The sequence below is a fragment of the Vanessa cardui genome, chromosome 4 (genome assembly GCF_905220365.1).
Source record: "Vanessa cardui chromosome 4, ilVanCard2.1, whole genome shotgun sequence".
Lineage (NCBI taxonomy): Eukaryota > Metazoa > Arthropoda > Insecta > Lepidoptera > Nymphalidae > Vanessa > Vanessa cardui.
The window spans coordinates 9343867-9363943 of record NC_061126.1 but is presented as its reverse complement, the minus strand read 5'-3'; the positions used below and the strand labels follow the sequence as shown (position 1 = coordinate 9363943).

Below are 20077 nucleotides of genomic sequence, written 5' to 3'. Positions count from 1 at the left end.
TGTGTATGACATATGACATGGAAGCATATAGTGTATCCTCAATTCAAAAAATTTGAGGGTTGATTTGTAATAAGTTTACAAGTGAATATTAAATATTTTCTCGATATAAATCCTGTCTCGATTGTAGCAAATTTTTGTATTTCATCAGATATTTCTATGGACAGAAGTCCACATCATACAAGGTAAGCTTATTTTTATAATAATCTATTCATACAGGAGCAGCTAATATAGGAAGGGTATAAAACAAAAAAAAACAACACAGTTTTCACTTAGCACTTTATACATAAAACTATATTGCTTAGACATATTATATAAGTTGAGATCATAAAAAACCACTATCAATTGTTTTCCAAGTTAACAATCAATTTTTCCATTATTTTCTCTTTAACTGGAAGAATAGGTATGACGTCATCTGCTTCTTTCATTTGAGAAGTAGGTATCTTTAAATAAAAAAATATACTTTTCTATTACATGATTTTAGGTTTTTTTATTATGAGCTGAACAATACGAGTATAATAGTAATTATAAAAATAACAATAATTTTTTTCTTTTCTCTAACAGGTATGAAAATTAAGGTATAATAAAGAATACATACATTGATATCCTGCGCTCTTGCTTCTTTAATGGTATACTCTCGTAGAACATAGTCGGAGTTAAGCATATGAAACATCCTGGTCTCGTGAGATCGCACTAACACATCATCGACTCTTAAAAAATATCTCAATAGCACATACCAGTATGATGGCATCACTCTCTGAAAACCAAAAATTTATTTGTAACTCAAATTCATTTGTTTTGTTGTTGTTGTATGCCCCATACATATGTATGTTGTTGTGTATGTAAAAACTATATGACAAGTGACTACTATACCTAACTTGGAGCCAAAAGAAACAGTTGTAAATCAGTGAATCAATATCAAGGCTTGTCTGTATGAGTAAAGACAGCTAATATGGCATTTCTCAAAATTCATGTCCTAAAAGAATGATATATTTTCAATTAAATATAGTACAATATCTAGGGTGTCATTAAAGCACTATCCAATATTAACAGTATTGTGGATAAAAGTTTGTATTATAGTTTATCATTCTTTTAGTTTTATATTTATTATATACACTACTTAAAAAATATAAAGAATATATTGTGACCATCGGCTTCTGTTTATACGACCAATTTTGCAATGTTATCCGATGGGATATATCATCGGCAACATGGCTTGTATTCTATAATTTCATCAGGAAAACACCTAAAAAAATGCATTTAAAAACAGCACTTTACTTAGACCAAATATTTTTGTCACTGAAACATGATATCAAGGTCAACTATTTTATTATATATTTTTCATAACAACATTCTTTAAATATAAGACAATTATAAAATTAAGTTTTGGGTAAAAAGTTTTTAAATAAGTAATTGTAGTAAATGTTTCTAACATTTGATTCAATGAATGTTTTCGTAGAAACATATAAAAAAATAAGTGACTTCTGCATTGTTGAAAGATATATAAATACCACTTACAATTTTCACTGATAATTTTGAAATACCATGGTCGTGAAGCTCATCTTCAAACAGCGTAAGATCATGATAAAAAAGAATTTGGTCTTTACGTTTTAACAGATCAAAATTTATTGTCTCATCCGTGGGCTCTATCGTGATGTTTTCAGATAAAGTACCTTTATAGTCTGTTGAGAAGGTCCAATCAAATGTCTTCTTTGGTTTAGCTGCATCTGGTCTTTATAAAAAAATATATTTGAGTTGAGTTTGACCATTCAATCATTTACAATACTATGTCTGATTGTTCTTTGACTTTCAAATTATTATTTAAATTTATATACTTTTTCAGTTTGTCAAGTTACATTTATTTCAATATGTTTAAATATCTACTGTATATTTATATTTTCTACTATTTATCTGCTTTATCATTGCCTCATTTGCTATTGTTATTTATATATGCATAATGAATTAGTGAATTATTAAGTGAGTAATGAATTAGTATTTGTGTTAAATATATATAATAAGTTTCAATTTATTTTTAATAATAATACAAGCATAAATACCTTGATTCCAGCCAAGCTTCAGCGCAAGCTACTTCAATAGCTTGTACTTTACTTGAAACTTTGCGTAGAGCATCTAATGGGGTGAACTGTATCTTAGTACCACTTTTATGTTCCAATTTCAAAACATTCTTAGGAAATACCATATCAGGAAAATGTGGAAGGCTTAATTCCTTTGAGTATCTGAAATATATTTAAAAAGTAATTTTAAATAAGCTAAACAGTTAGATATTTTTCTTGAATCTATTAACAATGTGTTCATGTTACACAAATTATAAATTTTTATATAAGAAAATAATTAATTAACTTTCATATAAAAAAAAACTATGGATTACAATATTGTTAAATTATAAACAAAAACTGTACTTACATACAAAATTGACAAAACTGATTATCATTTCTTTCACAAACAACTTTAGTAGAACACACGCTAGGCAGTATACAACTAATATCGTACGATATATGCCATGGACCGAATTCGATGGATTGTGAATTTGTAGTATATCGTCCAGAATCGATAGTAGCCTTAAAAAATAAATAAACAAATAATTTATTAGACCTTGAATACATTTAAAAATTGTGACAATTAATTACTTACCTCCGTTACAAACATTCTTGTAGTGTCAGTTTATTCAGAATACCGATAGATTATAACATATAATTATAGACACAAAAATTCGAAAAAGCCCTTATCGATTATATAATGTTAGAAATTAAACATTATTTTGTTCCAATTATAACAATGTATCAACAAAATTATAAAATACACATTACAATCTCATACTCGACTTAAAATCTGACTTAAATAACAGATTTTGAAGTTGACAATTGGAAATGATTGACATTAAAAGACAGATATAACGACAAAAAGTATTTAACCCGACTAAAAATTAGTAAAATTAATAATAAAAATATTTTAATATAGCCATTTATAGATACAAGCAGAAAAAGAATTATATCTATTTTTTTAATCTTGTAAATAGATAATACTCTGAAGAATGTGAGGCTATCTACGTACATATGACGTATCCACAGGAGAATGCTTATATATGTCTCTGCATCTATGTTTAAGACTCTTTTGAAGAAAACTAACTTTTATAAATAATAATGTATGGCTGATAAAAATTTAATGTATGATTGTATACAGTGTATACTTGTCTGGCTAAATTGAATGCTCCTTCCATTCAAGTTTTTAACAACAACAAGCAACAAATATAACAAAAGTAGGCTTTGGTAGACTTATTGAAAAATATAGTTTGTATTAAGTATAAGAGTTTTTGAATTACTCGTAATAAGTTAATTGTAATCGTATGAGCATACATCTGATTGGAGTTAGTAAACGATCTTACAGAATATCGTTCCGTTCTTATTGAATCGCTGTTATTAGTGCTGCCACTGCCACAAGATTTCTCGCATAATAACGCAATTTCAACCTTATAAGGGATTAACTGGAGAAAATTTTACTGTAATGCAAAGCAATGTCCGACCCCAGCCCGTTTGATGTTATTGTGAAGGGGTTGGAATACGTACTATAAATTTACCAGCATGCAGCCCGGATTTTAATCTCATTGAACATGTTTGGGACACAAGCAACGGAATAGCTTGCGCATTCTACCGTGACGCCCCGACGGTTGGCCCATGGGCATTGAAGTTAGAGGGGTTCCCGGGGTACAGAAAACCCTCCTACTCCCGGCGACGTTTACAGCGGGGTGAGAAGGTGCGCATAGCGCTGCTGTCTTCTCCCTGGTCTTCTTCGTCGAAGCGAATTTGTGGAGACACTCTCCTCTCGCGCTCCCTCTGCGACATTACACTTTTACATAAAGACGCCACCTCGTTCCAGCACTTCTCGCTGTCTGGCGGTTATTATGTTCGGCAGCGAAAGACCTCCACCAATTATCACCACCAGGGAATGACTCTGAGGCTTCCAAGCGGCACACTCCATCAGGGTGTAACACTCCGTGTCCATAGACGAACCACACGCGTGGCAGGCGGGTGTCTTTTCCCGCCTCACTATCTTGTGCAGGTACTTACCGAAACATCCATGTCCGGTAAGCACCTGAGTCAGTCTTAATGTGAGTGTGCCGTGACTCCGTTTTATCCATCGACTCAAGTGGGAGCAGATCGGCTCCACTATCGCATGGCCTGCTGTGGGGACCCCAGGTTCTCCACCCATCTGTGAATAAGGGCTCGTCGAGAGTCCGTCGAGAACCGGTACATTTCCGCTACAACTTTCTGTGATCTCCAAAGAAGCGCTCTGTTTCGAGCGGTGAGAGTATCCACCCATATTGGCGCCAGCATGGTAAGTCTGGTCCTTCCACGTTTGGTAGGATGCAGCCCAAAGCGGCAGCGGCATTGATGAGCTTCGGGCCCAGTAGTAAGTATGTATGCTTGAATCTTTAAAATTACGGAACGGATTTTGATGCGGTTTTTTTTTAATAGATAAAGTGATTCGAGAGGAGATTTTTGTTTATAATACATGGACAATACAATTAATAAACGCTGATCATTTAAGATTATGACTTGAATCAACAAATTCTGTAGTAAGTATATTTAGTACCAGTATTACAACCGTGCGAAGCTGGGGCAGGTCCCTAGTGATGTATATTCGGCAAAGTTTAACAACATAACATTTTCATTTATTATCTATTTAATATGATGTGACGTAGGGGGGGTATGTGCACCAGTCGGAAGAAAAATATCTCATGCGAGTAAAATTATCAAAAAAAAAAAATACTAGAAAATATTGTGCATGGAATACATAGTATTAGGCATCTTGTGAAGGAAAGAGACAATAGAAGATATTTCAAGTATAATTTATGATTCTATTGTGTTTTAGCTTTGTGTGCGTGTACCGTGTACGTACAAATAGTACTCACGCCCAAACAGCTTACGATGCAGAGTTCACGTACGCTCTATACGGATTGGAAAAAAGAGTGGTACTTCATGAAGGATTATTCTATCTAGCTTATTCTAAACAAAGATAACAAACCTTGCTAATTCCTTGATCTTTGTTTATTGGTCTTTTATATTGTGCAATCATTTAACTCACATACCCTTTAATTTTATTTTGCAAAGGCCATTTTTCGTGAATAATTAATATTACAGATAATTCAATCACGATCAATGACTTCAAATACTGTTAAATTGTCTTTATCCCTATTGAGGATTTTGATAGATATATAATATACTTATGAGCCGAACCGGCTTCACACGAGTGCTGAAACTAAATATACTACTACTCCTACTACTGATGCTTTTTTGTCATAGGACAATATAAACCGCCATGTCCCTACATTTTAAATCTTAAATATCTTCGAAAATATCATCTAATTATAATTACAATAAATACAATAAAATACAATAAATAGATACTGAAAAGGGCCGTTTTACTTTCAGTCATAAATATTGAACTGTTTTAATAATTGCCAACGATTTTATTCATTTTTAAAATTTTTATTAAGACAAACCTATATTTTCAATGCAAATCGTTAAATTAGAATTCATTATACATTTTTTAATTTATCAATAAGTCTGGGTGTATGTAGTGTGATTACACACATCATAATAATTAATTATGACCTCGATTAGCACGTATAATATTATAGAAAGGCTTTTTTTTTTATGGTAATAATTTCACACAACAGTCTTAATAATATTTCCTCTTCTGGCAGCACTGCACACCTATGTATAGTGAAGTGATAAATATTATCGATACTTAAGAAAATATATGTTTTTAAATTAATATGTGCCCATAATATTGATCAAGGTTTTGACTGAAAATCATAAATCACTGACATAAATTTGAATGATGTAAACAAGATTACAGAGATTGTTTCAATTATTGTAACCTCTCCTTTTTCTGAACTTAAGAGCCTTATAAAAATCAAATTCAATACCTCAATTGAATGGAAAATTAGAAAAAATAATCACTCATAGAAAAATTGCTTTGTTATAGTAAAAAGTGTGAGAAATATGTAGTAAAAGTCTGGAGTTGCAGCTATTCACTGACACTTTCGTTTCTTGTTAATTTTTGTAATGACATAGCCATAGCATAACTCAAAGCCATTAAACTATGAGTTGAATTGAATTGACATAGCCTTTTATTCTCATCTCTTTCTCTCGCACTTATCTCTTTCTATGGTATTGGTGAACACGTTAATTAGGAGGACCGTGAGGTGGAAATTGATTATCAAACTAAAACTGCTGGACAAAACTTATTAGTTCTGAAAAATATAGTAAAGTTTATCGATATTTAATAAATTAAAAAATCAGTTTTCAGTACCTCACTATCGTTCCTTTTGAATCAATATGGCCGACTTTTACCGGTCAGTTTAGTGTTTTGATAATTATTAATTTGAATGAAATAATTATTTTTACCGTAAAGTTGTGCTTTTATCTTGAGATAATTGTGAACCAAATCGTAGTGCTTAAATAATTATGGAAGCACTTATACCAGTTATTAATAAGTTACAAGACGTTTTTAACACCGTCGGAGCTGATGCCATCCAATTACCTCAAATTATTGTATTGGGAACTCAGGTTATAATATTTTTAATCAGATATATTCGCATTTCTCATAAACAAACACGTGTATCGGTTTTTTTCTTTCCATTCAGACAATGGTTATGTAAAGATGTCACTGAAATTCTTTGTCCCCATTCCGTTATATCGACTTGCCTATGAATAATTCTCGTCAACATCTCATTAGTACACATTTGAAATGCATGCATTAATTTTTATTAAAAGTAACGTTATATTTTACAGTTAGGTGCATTTTTTGTACCATGACTTAACGTATTGTAAATTATAATAATTAATCTGACTATTTTGCAGAGTTCTGGCAAGAGTTCCGTTATAGAGAGCCTTGTCGGACGTTCGTTTCTACCTCGAGGACCAGGCATCGTTACTCGTCGTCCACTTGTTCTTCAGCTGGTATACAGCCCTAAAGATAGCAAGGAACATCGCTCAGCTGAAGAAGGTACGCAGACTGATTCATATCTTAATTTGGTTTTCTTAAATTATTTATTACAATTGGCGCATTTTATCTAGCAATTGATAAAAAAATTACTCTAGATTGATAATTATGAATGACATGGCACTATACACTATCTCTTTATATAACTCACTTAACCATGTCAAAAAATAGTTTGTCCTTATTATGTTTTTATTAAATGATACTGTGCATAAAACAAATTCTAAAACAGGAAAATTATAAATATATGTAGGTAAAGCTTTATAAGTAGAATAATTTCCATAAAAACTCCTAATTGTGAAATAGGAAATGAATATTAGAAATAAATCTTTAGTTCTCCTAACAAATGTAAAACATCAATAGAACTTGATACAACAATAACTATTCAAGCATGTAAAGCTATTAAACCCAGATAACCTAGTCCTCATTTCTGAGATAAATGATTCACACTCATTAACAATGTTTACATTTTTTCATTAAATGCAAGTCTTTGTTATGTCGGATTCTCAATGATACAATTCACATAGACTCACTTGCAATAACATTAAATGAAAATCATGATGATGTTATTTGAATAATGAATATAACATGTTATTGTATGTCTTTATGTTTGTGTATATAAAATATTATTAGTCGTTTTATTTCACTATTTCTGAATATTCACAAAGTATATATGTAATATATGTATTTTTGATGATTATTATGTTATTTATTTAGCACATTTTTATAAAACTATAATAAACAGGATGAATATAATACTTTAGTATATAGACACCAGGAGACAGGAAATTTGTCATGGAATCCATTAGTACAACTGTCCCAAACAGTATTTTCAAAAGGTTTGTATTTTAAATGGACATATTTTATGTAATGTGTTATGTTTGTCCATTGATTATTGGGATAGTGTTTATTGCTATGTTAAAACATTTCATTAAACAAAAAGCATTCTCATACCTGAATTCGATTACAAAATACTTGCAGTTAAGCAAAAAAAAATTTAATCCATACCATAAATGGTGTTTATGCTTAATAGTATTTAGTAACTATTATTATTAATACATAATAATATTGACATTACTATTTTTATATTGTTACAGGTACAATAAACTTAGAAGAATGGGGCAAGTTTCTCCACACAAAAGAAAGAATACATGCAAATTTCGACGAAATAAGACAGGAGATAGAAAGAGAAACCGATCGCATGGCCGGTAGCAATAAAGGAATATGTCCAGAACCAATCAACTTAAAGATTTATTCCACCCGAGTTGTCAATTTGACACTCGTAGATTTACCTGGAGTTACCAAGGTATTACGAGCACTATTTATTTTAATTGACAAGTATGAGAGATGACTTTGTTGCAAAAGAGAAATCATTATAATTGTTTTTCTTATCCATGTATTAGGTACCTATTGGAGATCAACCTGAAGACATAGAAAGCCAAATAAGAAATCTTATTATTAAGTATATTTCCAATCCTAACTCTATAATCTTAGCAGTGACTGCTGCCAACACTGATATGGCTACAAGTGAAGCCATAAAAATGGCCAAAGAGGTAGATCCTGATGGTAGGAGAACTTTGGCGGTTGTAACAAAATTAGATCTCATGGATGCAGGTAATTTTTTTTAATATAACAGAATCTTCATGTATATTGACTTCAGTTTAGAAATGCATAATATTGTTTTCTATTCTAGGAACTGATGCCATTGATATTCTATGTGGACGTGTGATTCCCGTGAAACTGGGAATCATTGGTGTTGTTAACAGATCTCAACAAGATATAATAGATAAAAAAACTATTGAGGTATCATAAAACTATTGATTTTATTTATTTAGTTAAGATTTGTAGAGTGAGCTGTGAAAATCTTCATAAAAAATATATTTTAATTTGTATGTGAAGTTGATACTACATTTGTATGTTGTTTCACCTTGTAAAATGATATGCTTTCACAAAGGAAACTTAGATTGCTTACAATAATGAAATGAAATCAAGCTTGAACCAGTATCAATTACATACTGTGTTTCAATGTCAACAATATAAATGACAAATAAAAAAAATTAGCTTATGTATTATATATATTTTATTTTTTTGTTGAATAAATTACTAATTGCTAAAATTTCTCCTTAGGATGCACTCAAGGATGAGGCTACTTATCTTCAAAGAAAGTACCCTACAATTGCAACTCGCAATGGCACTCCCTATTTAGCCAAAACACTGAACAGGCTTTTGATGCACCATATAAGGGACTGCTTACCAGAACTGAAGGTACATTGTATGAACATTTCTTTATATTCCATTCAAAGTTAGTTGCATTAGACATGACCTTAGTGATGCATTTTCAAGGTTATTGTCTATGTTTATTTCTTAGCACAGATTTAAATCCTTATAAGCCCATTTAGATACTGTCTTGTCCACCACAAGATACCTTCTATTTCATTGTATTTAATGAAGACTGACTGCCAGTGTTATTACAGGCATAAGGATCATAAAATTTTAGATCCTATTATTGGCAGAACATTGATAATGATAGACTTATTTATATTTTTCCCAGTTCATGTCTAAGTGGTTGTATTCACTGGAATGGCTATTAAGGTTGTATTATCTGTGTTAAGTTATAAAAGAAGTTTTTTAATAAATAGTAATTGCTAAAATTATAAACATAATTAACCCTGCTTGGATTATTAGGTGCGAGTCAATGTTATGATTTCACAATTCCAATCATTACTCAACTCATATGGGGAAGATGTTTCGGATAAATCCCAAACTCTCCTGCAAATCATCACAAAGTTCGCGAGTGCCTACTGTTCCACCATAGAGGGCACTGCGAGGAACATTGAGACCACAGAGCTGTGTGGTGGCGCTCGGATATGCTATATATTCCATGAGACATTTGGACGTACTTTGGACTCTATACATCCTTTAGTAGGTGAGAATTTTAAACGATATCATTATTAAACACTCTATTACTTTGTTGGTTAATCTCAAATTTCCTATAGAAACCAAGGAAATGTATGTAAATAAAATAAAGATTTTTTTGTTTTTGAATAGCAAATTTCTTCATTTAGCATTAGCTCTTGTATAATTACTTACAGTTTTTCTTATAAAGTGTTTTAAATTATCAATATTTCAGGTTTATCACGTATGGACATATTAACTGCAATACGCAACGCAACGGGTCCCAGGCCGGCGCTATTCGTTCCAGAGGTCTCGTTCGAATTGCTGGTGAAGAGACAGATCAGAAGACTGGAGGATCCGTCTCTACGTTGTGTAGAACTGGTAATTAATTGAACCTCACATCCTCACTTAAATGGTTTTTTAGAATGACCACAGCCTGGAAAAAAATTGTGGTCCATCTTTACAATACCCTTTCTTATCGCAAAACTTTACGCAAGGTTAAATCAAATTATATGTTATGTATAACATTGTGTTATTAACATATTACATTTAACAGGAAATAATCTGTTTAAGAGACTGTACTGAAGATTGTTAATGAATAATGTACTCCACTTTCAGTGACTAATAATAGCCAAATATTCCCTTTCTGGTCATACATCGTCTGGCCCACAGATAGCTTACTAGACATAGGAACACTCATACAATAGTGCTTACCAGTAGTCCCAGTAGAGTAACTCATAACTTTAATTGAAATGCTTACCAGCAGTTATATCGCGTTACTCTTAGTAAATAAATAGTTCCCGGTGACAGCAATAAGTGGAAGGCACCACTTACTTTGCGTACCAAGTATTATGAAGTATAGTACGACACAACTTAGATGTCGCATCGGCAAAATTCGTAAAACCGATCAAATCCGAATTGAGCACGCTATACCAAATTATCAATATTTATTTCTCATGCGAAAATGATCTTTGCACAAACGTAATAACTTGTAATATAATATGACCTAATATATTCGTCAATTTTACGCGTCGATTAACATGCACTTGCTTTCTCTGACGCGTGAATCTACAGCGACCAATAGCGTTGAATAGCGCGATAGGAAGCTATTTCTATTGGTCGGGTAAATCGGCAGTAATCGGTTTTATTTTCATTCCATTGCATTTTCCGATGATACATCTAATTTGTGTCGTACTATAGTTTGCTACAGATTTTCTTCTTTACCTTTATTCCTATATTACTATATTACCTATATTACTTGGTGGTAGGGCTTTGTGCGAGCCCGTCTGGGTAGGTACCACCCACTCATCAGTTATTCTACCGCCAAATAACAGTAGTCAGTATTGTTGTGTTCCGGTTTGAAGGGTGAGTGAGCCAGTGTAACTACAGGCACAAGGGACATAACATCTTAGTTCCCAAGGTTAGTGGCGCAGTGACGATGTAAGGAATAGTTAATATTTCTCACAGCGTCATTGTCTATGGGTGATGGACTTATGGCCCATATGCTCGTCCACCAACCTATACCAAAACAAAAAAAAAAAAAAATTCATTATTATTCGACCACTCGGTCGAACGGACAATGAGAGAGTATGTAACTGTGTGGTCGTCAGGTGCTCGTCCGCCAACCTATACCAAAACAAAAAAAAAAAAAAAAATTCATTATTATTCGACCACTCGGTCGAACGGACAATGAGAGAGAGAGAGAGAGAGTAATCTGTGTGGTCGTCAGGTGCACGAGGAGATGCAGCGCATCGTTCAGCACTGCGGCACGGAGGTCCAGCAGGAGATGCAGCGCTTCCCGCGCCTGCACCAGCGCATCGTGGACGTCGTCACGCAGCTGCTGCGCACGCGCCTGCCCGCTACCAACTCCATGGTGAGGCCAGTGTAGGCTACCTTGAGATACTGAGCCATATAATACCCACCACCAACTCCATGGTGAGGCCTCACAGAGCCGCCCCAGTCGCAAGCAGTGCAATTGTTCGTCACCAGTCTGTACTGTCACCACTGTGCATAGACTTTGTCTATGGTTATATTGGCTCAGAAACACTTGGCAGTAAAACATATGATGACGAAGTTATTGCCCTTTGTTAATATTGTTCAGTGCATAAGTGTGTGGAAAAACGCAACACATTATTCTATTACATTTTTATCTCAATTCAATTCAATTCTTGGTTTAATGGCTTCTAGTTGTGCCGACAGGGCGCAGATTATTTAGCTAATGTCACGTAGGATGGAGAAGACGCCATTTTTATCTCATTAGTGTAGCAAATTCGACTCTAACAGAAAGATTCTACGACATCATATTTTTTGGGTTACTATTAAGAACTAGTCGACGAAAAAAATTATTGTCCTACTTATTGTTAATCCCGGACTCGAATCTAAGATCTTCGGGTTTTTGACTCCATGATTTAACTATTTCAACATAGCACGATAATAGAAATGATCTTATATGATCGAAACTGCCGGCTACTTTTATTTTGATAAACGGCATCTATAGTCAGCCATTGAAACAAAAGAGTATCGTATTCATTTATCACTTATTCTAAACCTATTTTTTAATGCATACAGGTCGAAAATCTAGTGGCCATCGAGCTTGCATACATCAATACCAAGCACCCCGATTTTCACCGCGAAGCTGCCCTAGTCTCTGGTCTACTCAAGAGTACAGATGGACTGGTGGAAGAGCACAGTCCGATGTACAGGCAGAAGACACCTCGGCCGACCTCTACACCGGTATCCACAATTTTCAAAGTATATACACATTTTTTTCTAGCTCATGGTGAGAAATCCACTAACTCTACTAATGAAAATGGCTGAGAAGATGTTATGGATTGGTATTCAAGCCTCATAAAACGTTATAAGTGTACATTGTCCATGCCATGAGTAGATCTGTTAACCAATGTGGTGATAGTCATTGATTTATTGGTTTAAATTATTTTTTCAGTTTTTGTCCTTGAAAATGTATGGGGTATAATTTACTGCCTATTATGGTGCCATGCCATACCTTTTTAGTTCTAACAACGTCAACTTGAAATATTGTTTTTTTTTTTGTGAGATTGGACTGATTAGTGATCTACAAAAAATAAATATGTTAGGTTTGTAAAACGTTAACCTTCGTTATATTAGATGGGGTAAGACTAGGCTTTTAGAACGGTCAAAGCCAAATTAAGCCTTTACATATATAGTAGATTATTTCCGAGGCAATGTCAGAAAAGAAAATCCGTATTTTATGTTTTGAATAAAAAAACCTTAAATTTAAATGTTTTGCTATCCCTAAATGATTGTGTATGAGAAGAGATTTTAGTTTAAAAAATTACTAACATTAAACAAATCATGGATTGCAGCAAAAATATTTATGAATAATATATACTATATTATTCATAACATATCTCAACTTATCTGTAAACATTATGACGTTATAAACACGTCGTATTGACTTAACAAATGAATAACAGAAATATTAATGCCTATTCCTTAGAAACATTACTTTTATAATTGATCCATACATCGTCATCATTATATATCATCATCATCACACCGCATCATCATTATAATCATAAAACTAAAACTCAATATTTGTTTGTTGTATAGAGGTAGATTAAAATTTATGGTACTTTATAAAACAGGTAAGGAAATGCGGACTCATTTTTAAATCATATTTCTCAATCAATAAATTGTGCAATTATTAATTAACTAACAAACAGGGAATTTTGTTTTTAGTATTCAGATTCGAATAATGATAATATTAATTAAATAATGGAATATAATAATTATCAAAAAATATGTAATGAGTTTAAGTAATTATGCGTATTTTTCGTAGCAATTTCTTCGCCAAATGGGTGAAAGAGGGTCCGTCTTGGTATTGTTGGCAAAAATGATGGATACGTACCAGGTAAATGAGTATTGACTACGAGTGCTCCATGTTAAAACTCCATAATTCATCTCAACATACTAAATTATCTTTGATTATTTTCATGGCTTTACACAAAATGGGCTCTCTTTCCAAACTCTAATTTCAATACAAATATAAAAAGAATGAAGATTTTCGTAAACTAACATCAGAATTACATTTAAATAAAACTAGTTATTACGGATTTTAATCGCGTATATTAATTATTTTGGACATCCCGACGTTTCGAACACTTTACAGCGTTCGTGGTCACGGGTAGACTAAGGTGACATTTGTCTATTTGAAGAACAAAGGAAATATTATTAACAACTACCGCCAACGATTTCTCAAACGTCGAACGAATCGTCGGGATGTCCAAAATAATTAATATACGCGATTAAAATCCGTAATAACTAGTTTTATTTAAATGTGTAATAATCGCGAAAATTTAAGACAACATTATCAGAATTACAACTGTGCAGGTAAAAGCGTTTTACTTTATTCAATTCCGAATGTTACATATTTTATATATAGTATATATTACAAAGCAATTTTGATAGCAAACAAGTCATGACATAAATACATGGTATCAATGCATGGGATATTCTTGAAAAGTGCAATCGGGTTTATTATCATGGGATTATAGTTTATCATTTAACATTTCAGCATGTCCCGGCTATCACCGACGGCCACGACAGGTCTCCGCCCAGTAACGAATCTCCTGCCACTCCACAGGTAACATACATACATACATACATCTTCATGTAACATTAGCTCAGTCGATACTTTGATTTGTATTTAATTATGGAATTATAATCAACGACCTCCATGGTCGAGTGGTGTGTACACCGGTTTTCATGGGTACACCACTCTGAGGTCCCGGGTTCGATTCCCGGCCGAGTCAATGTAGATTACCATTAGTTTTCTATGTTTTCTTGGGTCTGGGTGTTTGTGGTACCGTCGTTACTTCTGATTGTCCATATACAAGTGCTTCCGCTACTTACATTAGGTTCAGAGTAATGTATGTGATGTTGTCTCATATTTATATTTATTTATATTACTAATACGAAAGATCAATATAGAGAATTATAGTTATATACCAAATATAAGTTTGCAATTCGTATTAGCTTCATATTATTTATAACTTTAGTTTTGGTAATACAAAAGTCCAGACTTAAATTTGAAATGTTTTAAATAGGTGAATGGTAGTCCAGAAAACAAGGCGATGACTCCACAGAAACCGGTCAATTTGCTGCCTGAAGTCCCTAGTCAAACTTCCAGGAAGCTCTCTGACAGGGAGCAACATGACTGTGATGTAATTGGTAAGAATTTTTTTATATAAAATATTGTCATTAAATTTTTATTTAAAACAAACAAACCAAAAATAAACCCTTAAAAAAATGTTAAATACAGCTAATACTCAATATGAACGATGATTTTAGTAATTTTGTAATTATTCCTTAGACATTTTGGCATTATCTATTTATAATGTTACTATATCTTGTGATAATGCTGAAAAAAGACATTTTTTATAACTGTAAACAAGTAATATAATTGGTCAATGACAAATAAATCAAGTTAAAAATTAATAATTGAATAACACTGTTTTATGAGATAAATTTTAGGCAAGTGTCTCGTATTTCAACCATGAGAGGAGTACACATACATAAATTAACAACTCTGACATGTAACTGGTGCAGATTTCGTGAAAAATATTCTTTTGATGTGATAATCAAAGTGGATATAAGTTAAAGAGTGTTGTAGTATATATCAATTTGTTTATCTTCACTCCTTGGATTTGTATAGGTAGTTCAGTGATTGCTTTTTATTGAGGAGAGTGAATTCTTTCATGAAACATTTATATTATATTTTTTGTCATGATGAGACGTACTGCGTTAGTACTTTGCAGTAAATAAAAATATAATAAACACTACAAAGTATAATAAAAAAAGATTTGTTGTAGATTAAAGCCCTAATAATTTTAAGATTCTGTTTTTAAAATATGTTATGTATTATAACTTGAGTTTGTTTTGTCGATTTCGTGGATGTTATGTTACTTAACGCTTACCTGATGTGTGACGTGTACACGACATATCCTATTTCTAATTCAATGCGTTGTGTTTGTCATCGATTTAACAATTAAAACATTTGAATTCAATGGCTAATAAAATTAGCAAGGTTAAACTAGTAAGCATTGTTTCGTTCCGTTTGCTGATTATTTTATTTTCTATACATTTAAATAACATTCGATAATCATTTTACTCATTAACAGACATATATGTTAATGCCTATATAATTATGTATTCAGACATGTTACGAGTCATACGATATATACATTGATTGGTTATATTCCTGTGATGCTAGGTGGACGGAGCGACCACACGACATACCAAAAATGTAATACAAAGACTGTAGAAGGCATCAGCATGATGCATTTGAACCAAATGGGTGATTTAGTCGGTGAGGACAGATATAATAGTGGCAATGCAAATAATGCTTACTTCATATCTCCACTGATAGGGTTTCCGACCACCTTTCATCGAATTGCTGTTATGCTTGCCGCTTCCTGCTTTGTACAGATTGGACCACTTCTATTTACCCAACTGACTATACATGTACATTTACTACCACTTTGTCTGACAATTCTCTCTAATCCGTACACTCTTTAATTATATTTCAATATAACAAGTAATGTGTAAATAAAAGTGGTAATCTTTGCTATTTATGTTTACTAATCTATCCTTGTTACCCTAATTCTTTGAATCTTATTTATACTTTCATGTTTTCACACACTTCATCATCATCATAATTCACACACAAATAACTGAATGTTGCCTGTTATATGTTATAGCTGTGTATTGTTTAAGTGTTTTAAATAATAGATAATCAAATATTATAAATATAAATGTATATTTACGAATAATTGAATGTACCAATTAGTCAATATGCGTTGCGATTTTAAACTGCAACGCCTTAGAAACATTTATCAATAGAAAGAAGTTACTAGATGTCTTTTATGTTGGATTGTTTTATGTTGTCGACCTCCATGGTCGAGTGGTGTGTACGCCGGTTTTCATGGGTACGCCACTTCGAGGTCCCGGGTTCGATTCCTGGCCGAGTCGATGAAGATTACCATTAGTTTTCTATGTTGACTTGCGTCTGGTTGTTTGTGGTACCGTCGTCACTTCTGATTTTCCATAACACAATTACTTCAGCTACTTACATTGGGATCAGAGTAATGTATGTGATGTTGTCTCATATTTATTTATTTATTGTTAAAATGTGTAAATCTCGTAGTTTGTACAAATGAGAATATATGATAAGAAAACTCACAGATAAAAAGGCAATTGTTACAGAAATAATGGTCTGTATTTCAGAACGGCTGATCAAGTCATACTTCTACATAGTACGCAAATCGATCAAGGATTCCGTGCCGAAGGCGGTGATGCATTTCCTGGTCAACTTCGTGAAAGACAACCTTCAGTCTGAGCTCGTCACGCACCTGTACAAGTCCGACCAGGCTGAGAACATGCTCAACGAGTCTGAACACATCGCTCAGCGACGCAAGGAGGCTGCCGACATGCTCAAGGTCAGCCATTAATATATATATTAATATTTTTTAATAATAATAATAAATCTTTATTCATTAAAAAGAGATTGAACAGAGTGGTTTATAGTTTTATAATTGATTTGTACAATTGTATCTAATACATGAAACGTCATAACTAAAAATGGTTCACTTTTGGATTATGCATATGGGGGTTAAAATTATTGCAAATTGTCACCCCTGTCTCCTCTTAACGCATATACGTCGAGTTACCAATAACCCTGTATATATAGCCGATAAAGCAGGAGACAGTATTTTCATGCAGGATAAGTAATAATTAACTTACAAGGTTTCTTAACTCTTGAGTGAATGCTTACTTAAAAATCTATGTAGCCGACTGTTGCAATAGAGTTGCCACTGTTTCTTGTCAGTTCTTCGGAAGCTTTAAATTGAAAATGTGCTTTATGTTGCTTGGTTTGTAAATGAAAATTCATTTGCAAAAGAAAAAAATTCTGTCACATCAATGATTACTACTTACATGTAGGTTTTAATGTAGGATCATATTGTGTGCTTTTGAATGTTTGTTAAGAGACTTGTTTCTGTGTTTTTTTTTTATATATTTGTTTATGATTACAGGCATTGCAGCGCGCCAGTCAGATTATAAGCGAAATCCGCGAAACTCACATGTGGTGATGCTTGGCCGAGGATGATGACTCTAGTCTGTGAAATAGTGAATTTGAGCTCAGAGCTCTGTACATACTCCTGTAACCTAGGTGAATTGTGTAGGCACTTTACTTATTTAAATGTTCACACACGTTCGCTTTCATATTTACAATCTGCAGCTCTCTCGATACATTAATTTCATGACAATCTGGCATAGTATTATTTAGAAGCGAATTTATATAATAAAACCAAATATCAGAGCCAAAACAGATAATATGAAAGTGAATTTGTGTTAGCTGTAAAGAAATACTTGAATTGAGCTTCATGCTTAAAAACGCGGAAGTAACGAACGGTTTTTTTTTTATTAATGTTTCAATTATTAATAATTTGTATGCGAATTTTCTCATGTCACATACATTATGCAAGACAAATCTAACACTAATAAGCAATATTAAACGCTAAGCGCTCATCATCACTCGCTTGCGCATGCGCGTTTGTCGGTCGGCGGAAAGGGGAAACCAAATAATCAAGAAGTTTGGCAAGTTTTACGACTGACAACATTTCTGATGCTATCCTAGTCTGATTTTATGGTTGAGTCGCTTATGTGCTCCATTGATGATTGAACTTAGCTAAAATTTCCCTTACTGAAGCATGTCGGCGCCCTAAGGGTCGCGCTGGGTAGGCGCCTAGCTAGAACTGTCGGTAGTGTTTCACAATTGCACAAAATTGTTCTGCTTTTTTAGTTACCATTTCGTTATTAATCATGTATTTGCGATTTGAGTAGGGTAGTCTTAAATTTCATTATACTTACTTAGTAATTAATTCGCAGTGATATTAATTATAACTCCTGCAATATTCATGGCATTGAGTGTCCGTGTTTTTTTTACCTAATGTCGGTTCTGTAAAGTGTTGTGTATGTTTCGATTATGTGAATAAATTTATCATTCATACTTTTGTTAGTATACAGGGCTGGTGGTAATTTTAAACATCATAGTTATATAGTTCGCAGCGTTTTAAACGGATCCAGAGTTCCTCGTGCACTAATTGATATTGTTTATGATTTCGCATGCATTCAAGTCGTATTGTATTTATTAAAAATTTTACTATCGCCAATTTAGAGTAGTAAATATTCCAATGTTAGAAAATGTATTTATTGTTATAGTCCGAAGTGTGATGTTCTTTATGTACCGATCGTGAACAATTGAATGTTAACATGTATTTAAGTCTGTTAAAAATTATAGAATATTGTGATGTATGCTTTGTTTTATTTTCCGATACCAGTTAAGCTTACACGGGTCATTAATAAAGCTAATTGTAACAGTTGAATGAAAAAAATGTTACAACTATAATAACGAAAAGCTACTATGGCGAAAATAATACATTTTCAAGAACTTCGAATAATAATAACAAAATGTGGTATAAACACAACACAGACAAACAGCCTACATTTTTACTCCCCTCCACTCACATATAAATATTTGGCGACTACGACGACTAGAATTAACAAATAAGTAACTACCTAGTTCAGCTAGTATCTAACCAGTAACGGTATATATAGTGTTATTTCAGTAGTTCGGGATGGGCATATATTATTATACTATCTATACTGGTTAGATCTATATATAATAATATTATCTCTCTATGTCTTGTTAGAATGCCCCCTATCGTTCAATTGTTTTATAATGACAGCTCAATCATATTTAAAATGCTATGCCATATAAAATAGTATTAATTAAAGTTTTACAAATTATTGATCAATTAGTTATAAAAATAATTCTATATAATAATTCTATATAAATATGAAAAATAATTAATTGCACCTGGGTGTCTAGAAGTTAGAAGTATGGAAATTACCCCTCCCTGCGTGCCTCGGAAAGCACGCAAAACCACCTTTATCTACACTCTTTTCGGTCGGTGTCGGATGTGCCATCCTATGGGATTAAGAGTGAGGCAATAGTTTGCCCAGATGCCCGCCTGTGTTTACGCAAACTCATAGGGTTTCCTGCGAAGTTGCCTGGTTTTCTTGAAATTGACAGCCTTGTCTGCAATCGATCAGGGCG

General features: G+C 32.9%; 2 protein-coding genes across 10 annotated transcripts; one reads left to right on the top strand and one right to left on the bottom strand.

Moving 5' to 3' along the window:
- Window positions 1-262: 262 nt before the first annotated feature.
- LOC124544122 (TIP41-like protein) lies at window positions 263-2888 on the bottom strand. The gene is made up of 6 exons (XM_047122571.1): window positions 2650-2888; window positions 2422-2576; window positions 2055-2234; window positions 1516-1729; window positions 596-754; window positions 263-440 (listed from the first exon to the last, which is right to left on the bottom strand). The coding sequence occupies exons 1-6, from the start codon at window positions 2662-2664 to the stop codon at window positions 339-341; spliced, it is 825 nt and encodes a 274-aa protein (XP_046978527.1). The 5' UTR covers window positions 2665-2888; the 3' UTR covers window positions 263-338.
- A 3453-nt stretch (window positions 2889-6341) lies between these two features.
- On the top strand, window positions 6342-19272 carry LOC124544057 (dynamin-1-like protein). Of its 9 annotated transcripts, none has more exons than XM_047122461.1 (17): window positions 6342-6590; window positions 6885-7029; window positions 7788-7862; window positions 8121-8329; window positions 8427-8637; window positions 8717-8826; window positions 9151-9288; window positions 9709-9949; window positions 10154-10299; window positions 11648-11791; window positions 12487-12651; window positions 13739-13810; window positions 14474-14542; window positions 15006-15129; window positions 16172-16267; window positions 17185-17396; window positions 17991-19272. In XM_047122461.1, the coding sequence occupies exons 1-17, from the start codon at window positions 6489-6491 to the stop codon at window positions 18045-18047; spliced, it is 2316 nt and encodes a 771-aa protein (XP_046978417.1). In that variant the 5' UTR covers window positions 6342-6488; the 3' UTR covers window positions 18048-19272. The 9 variants fall into 9 exon arrangements, with proteins under 9 accessions (XP_046978417.1, XP_046978416.1, XP_046978419.1 ...); XM_047122460.1 differs by having other exon boundaries at window positions 12487-12669; XM_047122463.1 differs by lacking the exon at window positions 7788-7862 and having other exon boundaries at window positions 12487-12669.
- Window positions 19273-20077: the final 805 nt, after the last annotated feature.

Coding starts and splice junctions, on each gene's coding strand:
- LOC124544057 (XM_047122460.1), top strand. CDS start 6,489: ATGGAAGCACTTATACCAGTTATTAATAAGTTACAAGACGTTTTTAAC. Junction 7,030..7,787: donor ACATCGCTCAGCTGAAGAAG/GTACGCAGACTG, acceptor ATAATACTTTAG/TATATAGACACCAGGAGACA. Junction 8,330..8,426: donor ATTTACCTGGAGTTACCAAG/GTATTACGAGCA, acceptor TCCATGTATTAG/GTACCTATTGGAGATCAACC.
- LOC124544122 (XM_047122571.1), bottom strand. Junction 1,730..2,054: donor GAAGCTTGGCTGGAATCAAG/GTATTTATGCTT, acceptor TTTTTTATAAAG/ACCAGATGCAGCTAAACCAA. Junction 441..595: donor CAAGAGCGCAGGATATCAAT/GTATGTATTCTT, acceptor TTTTATTTAAAG/ATACCTACTTCTCAAATGAA.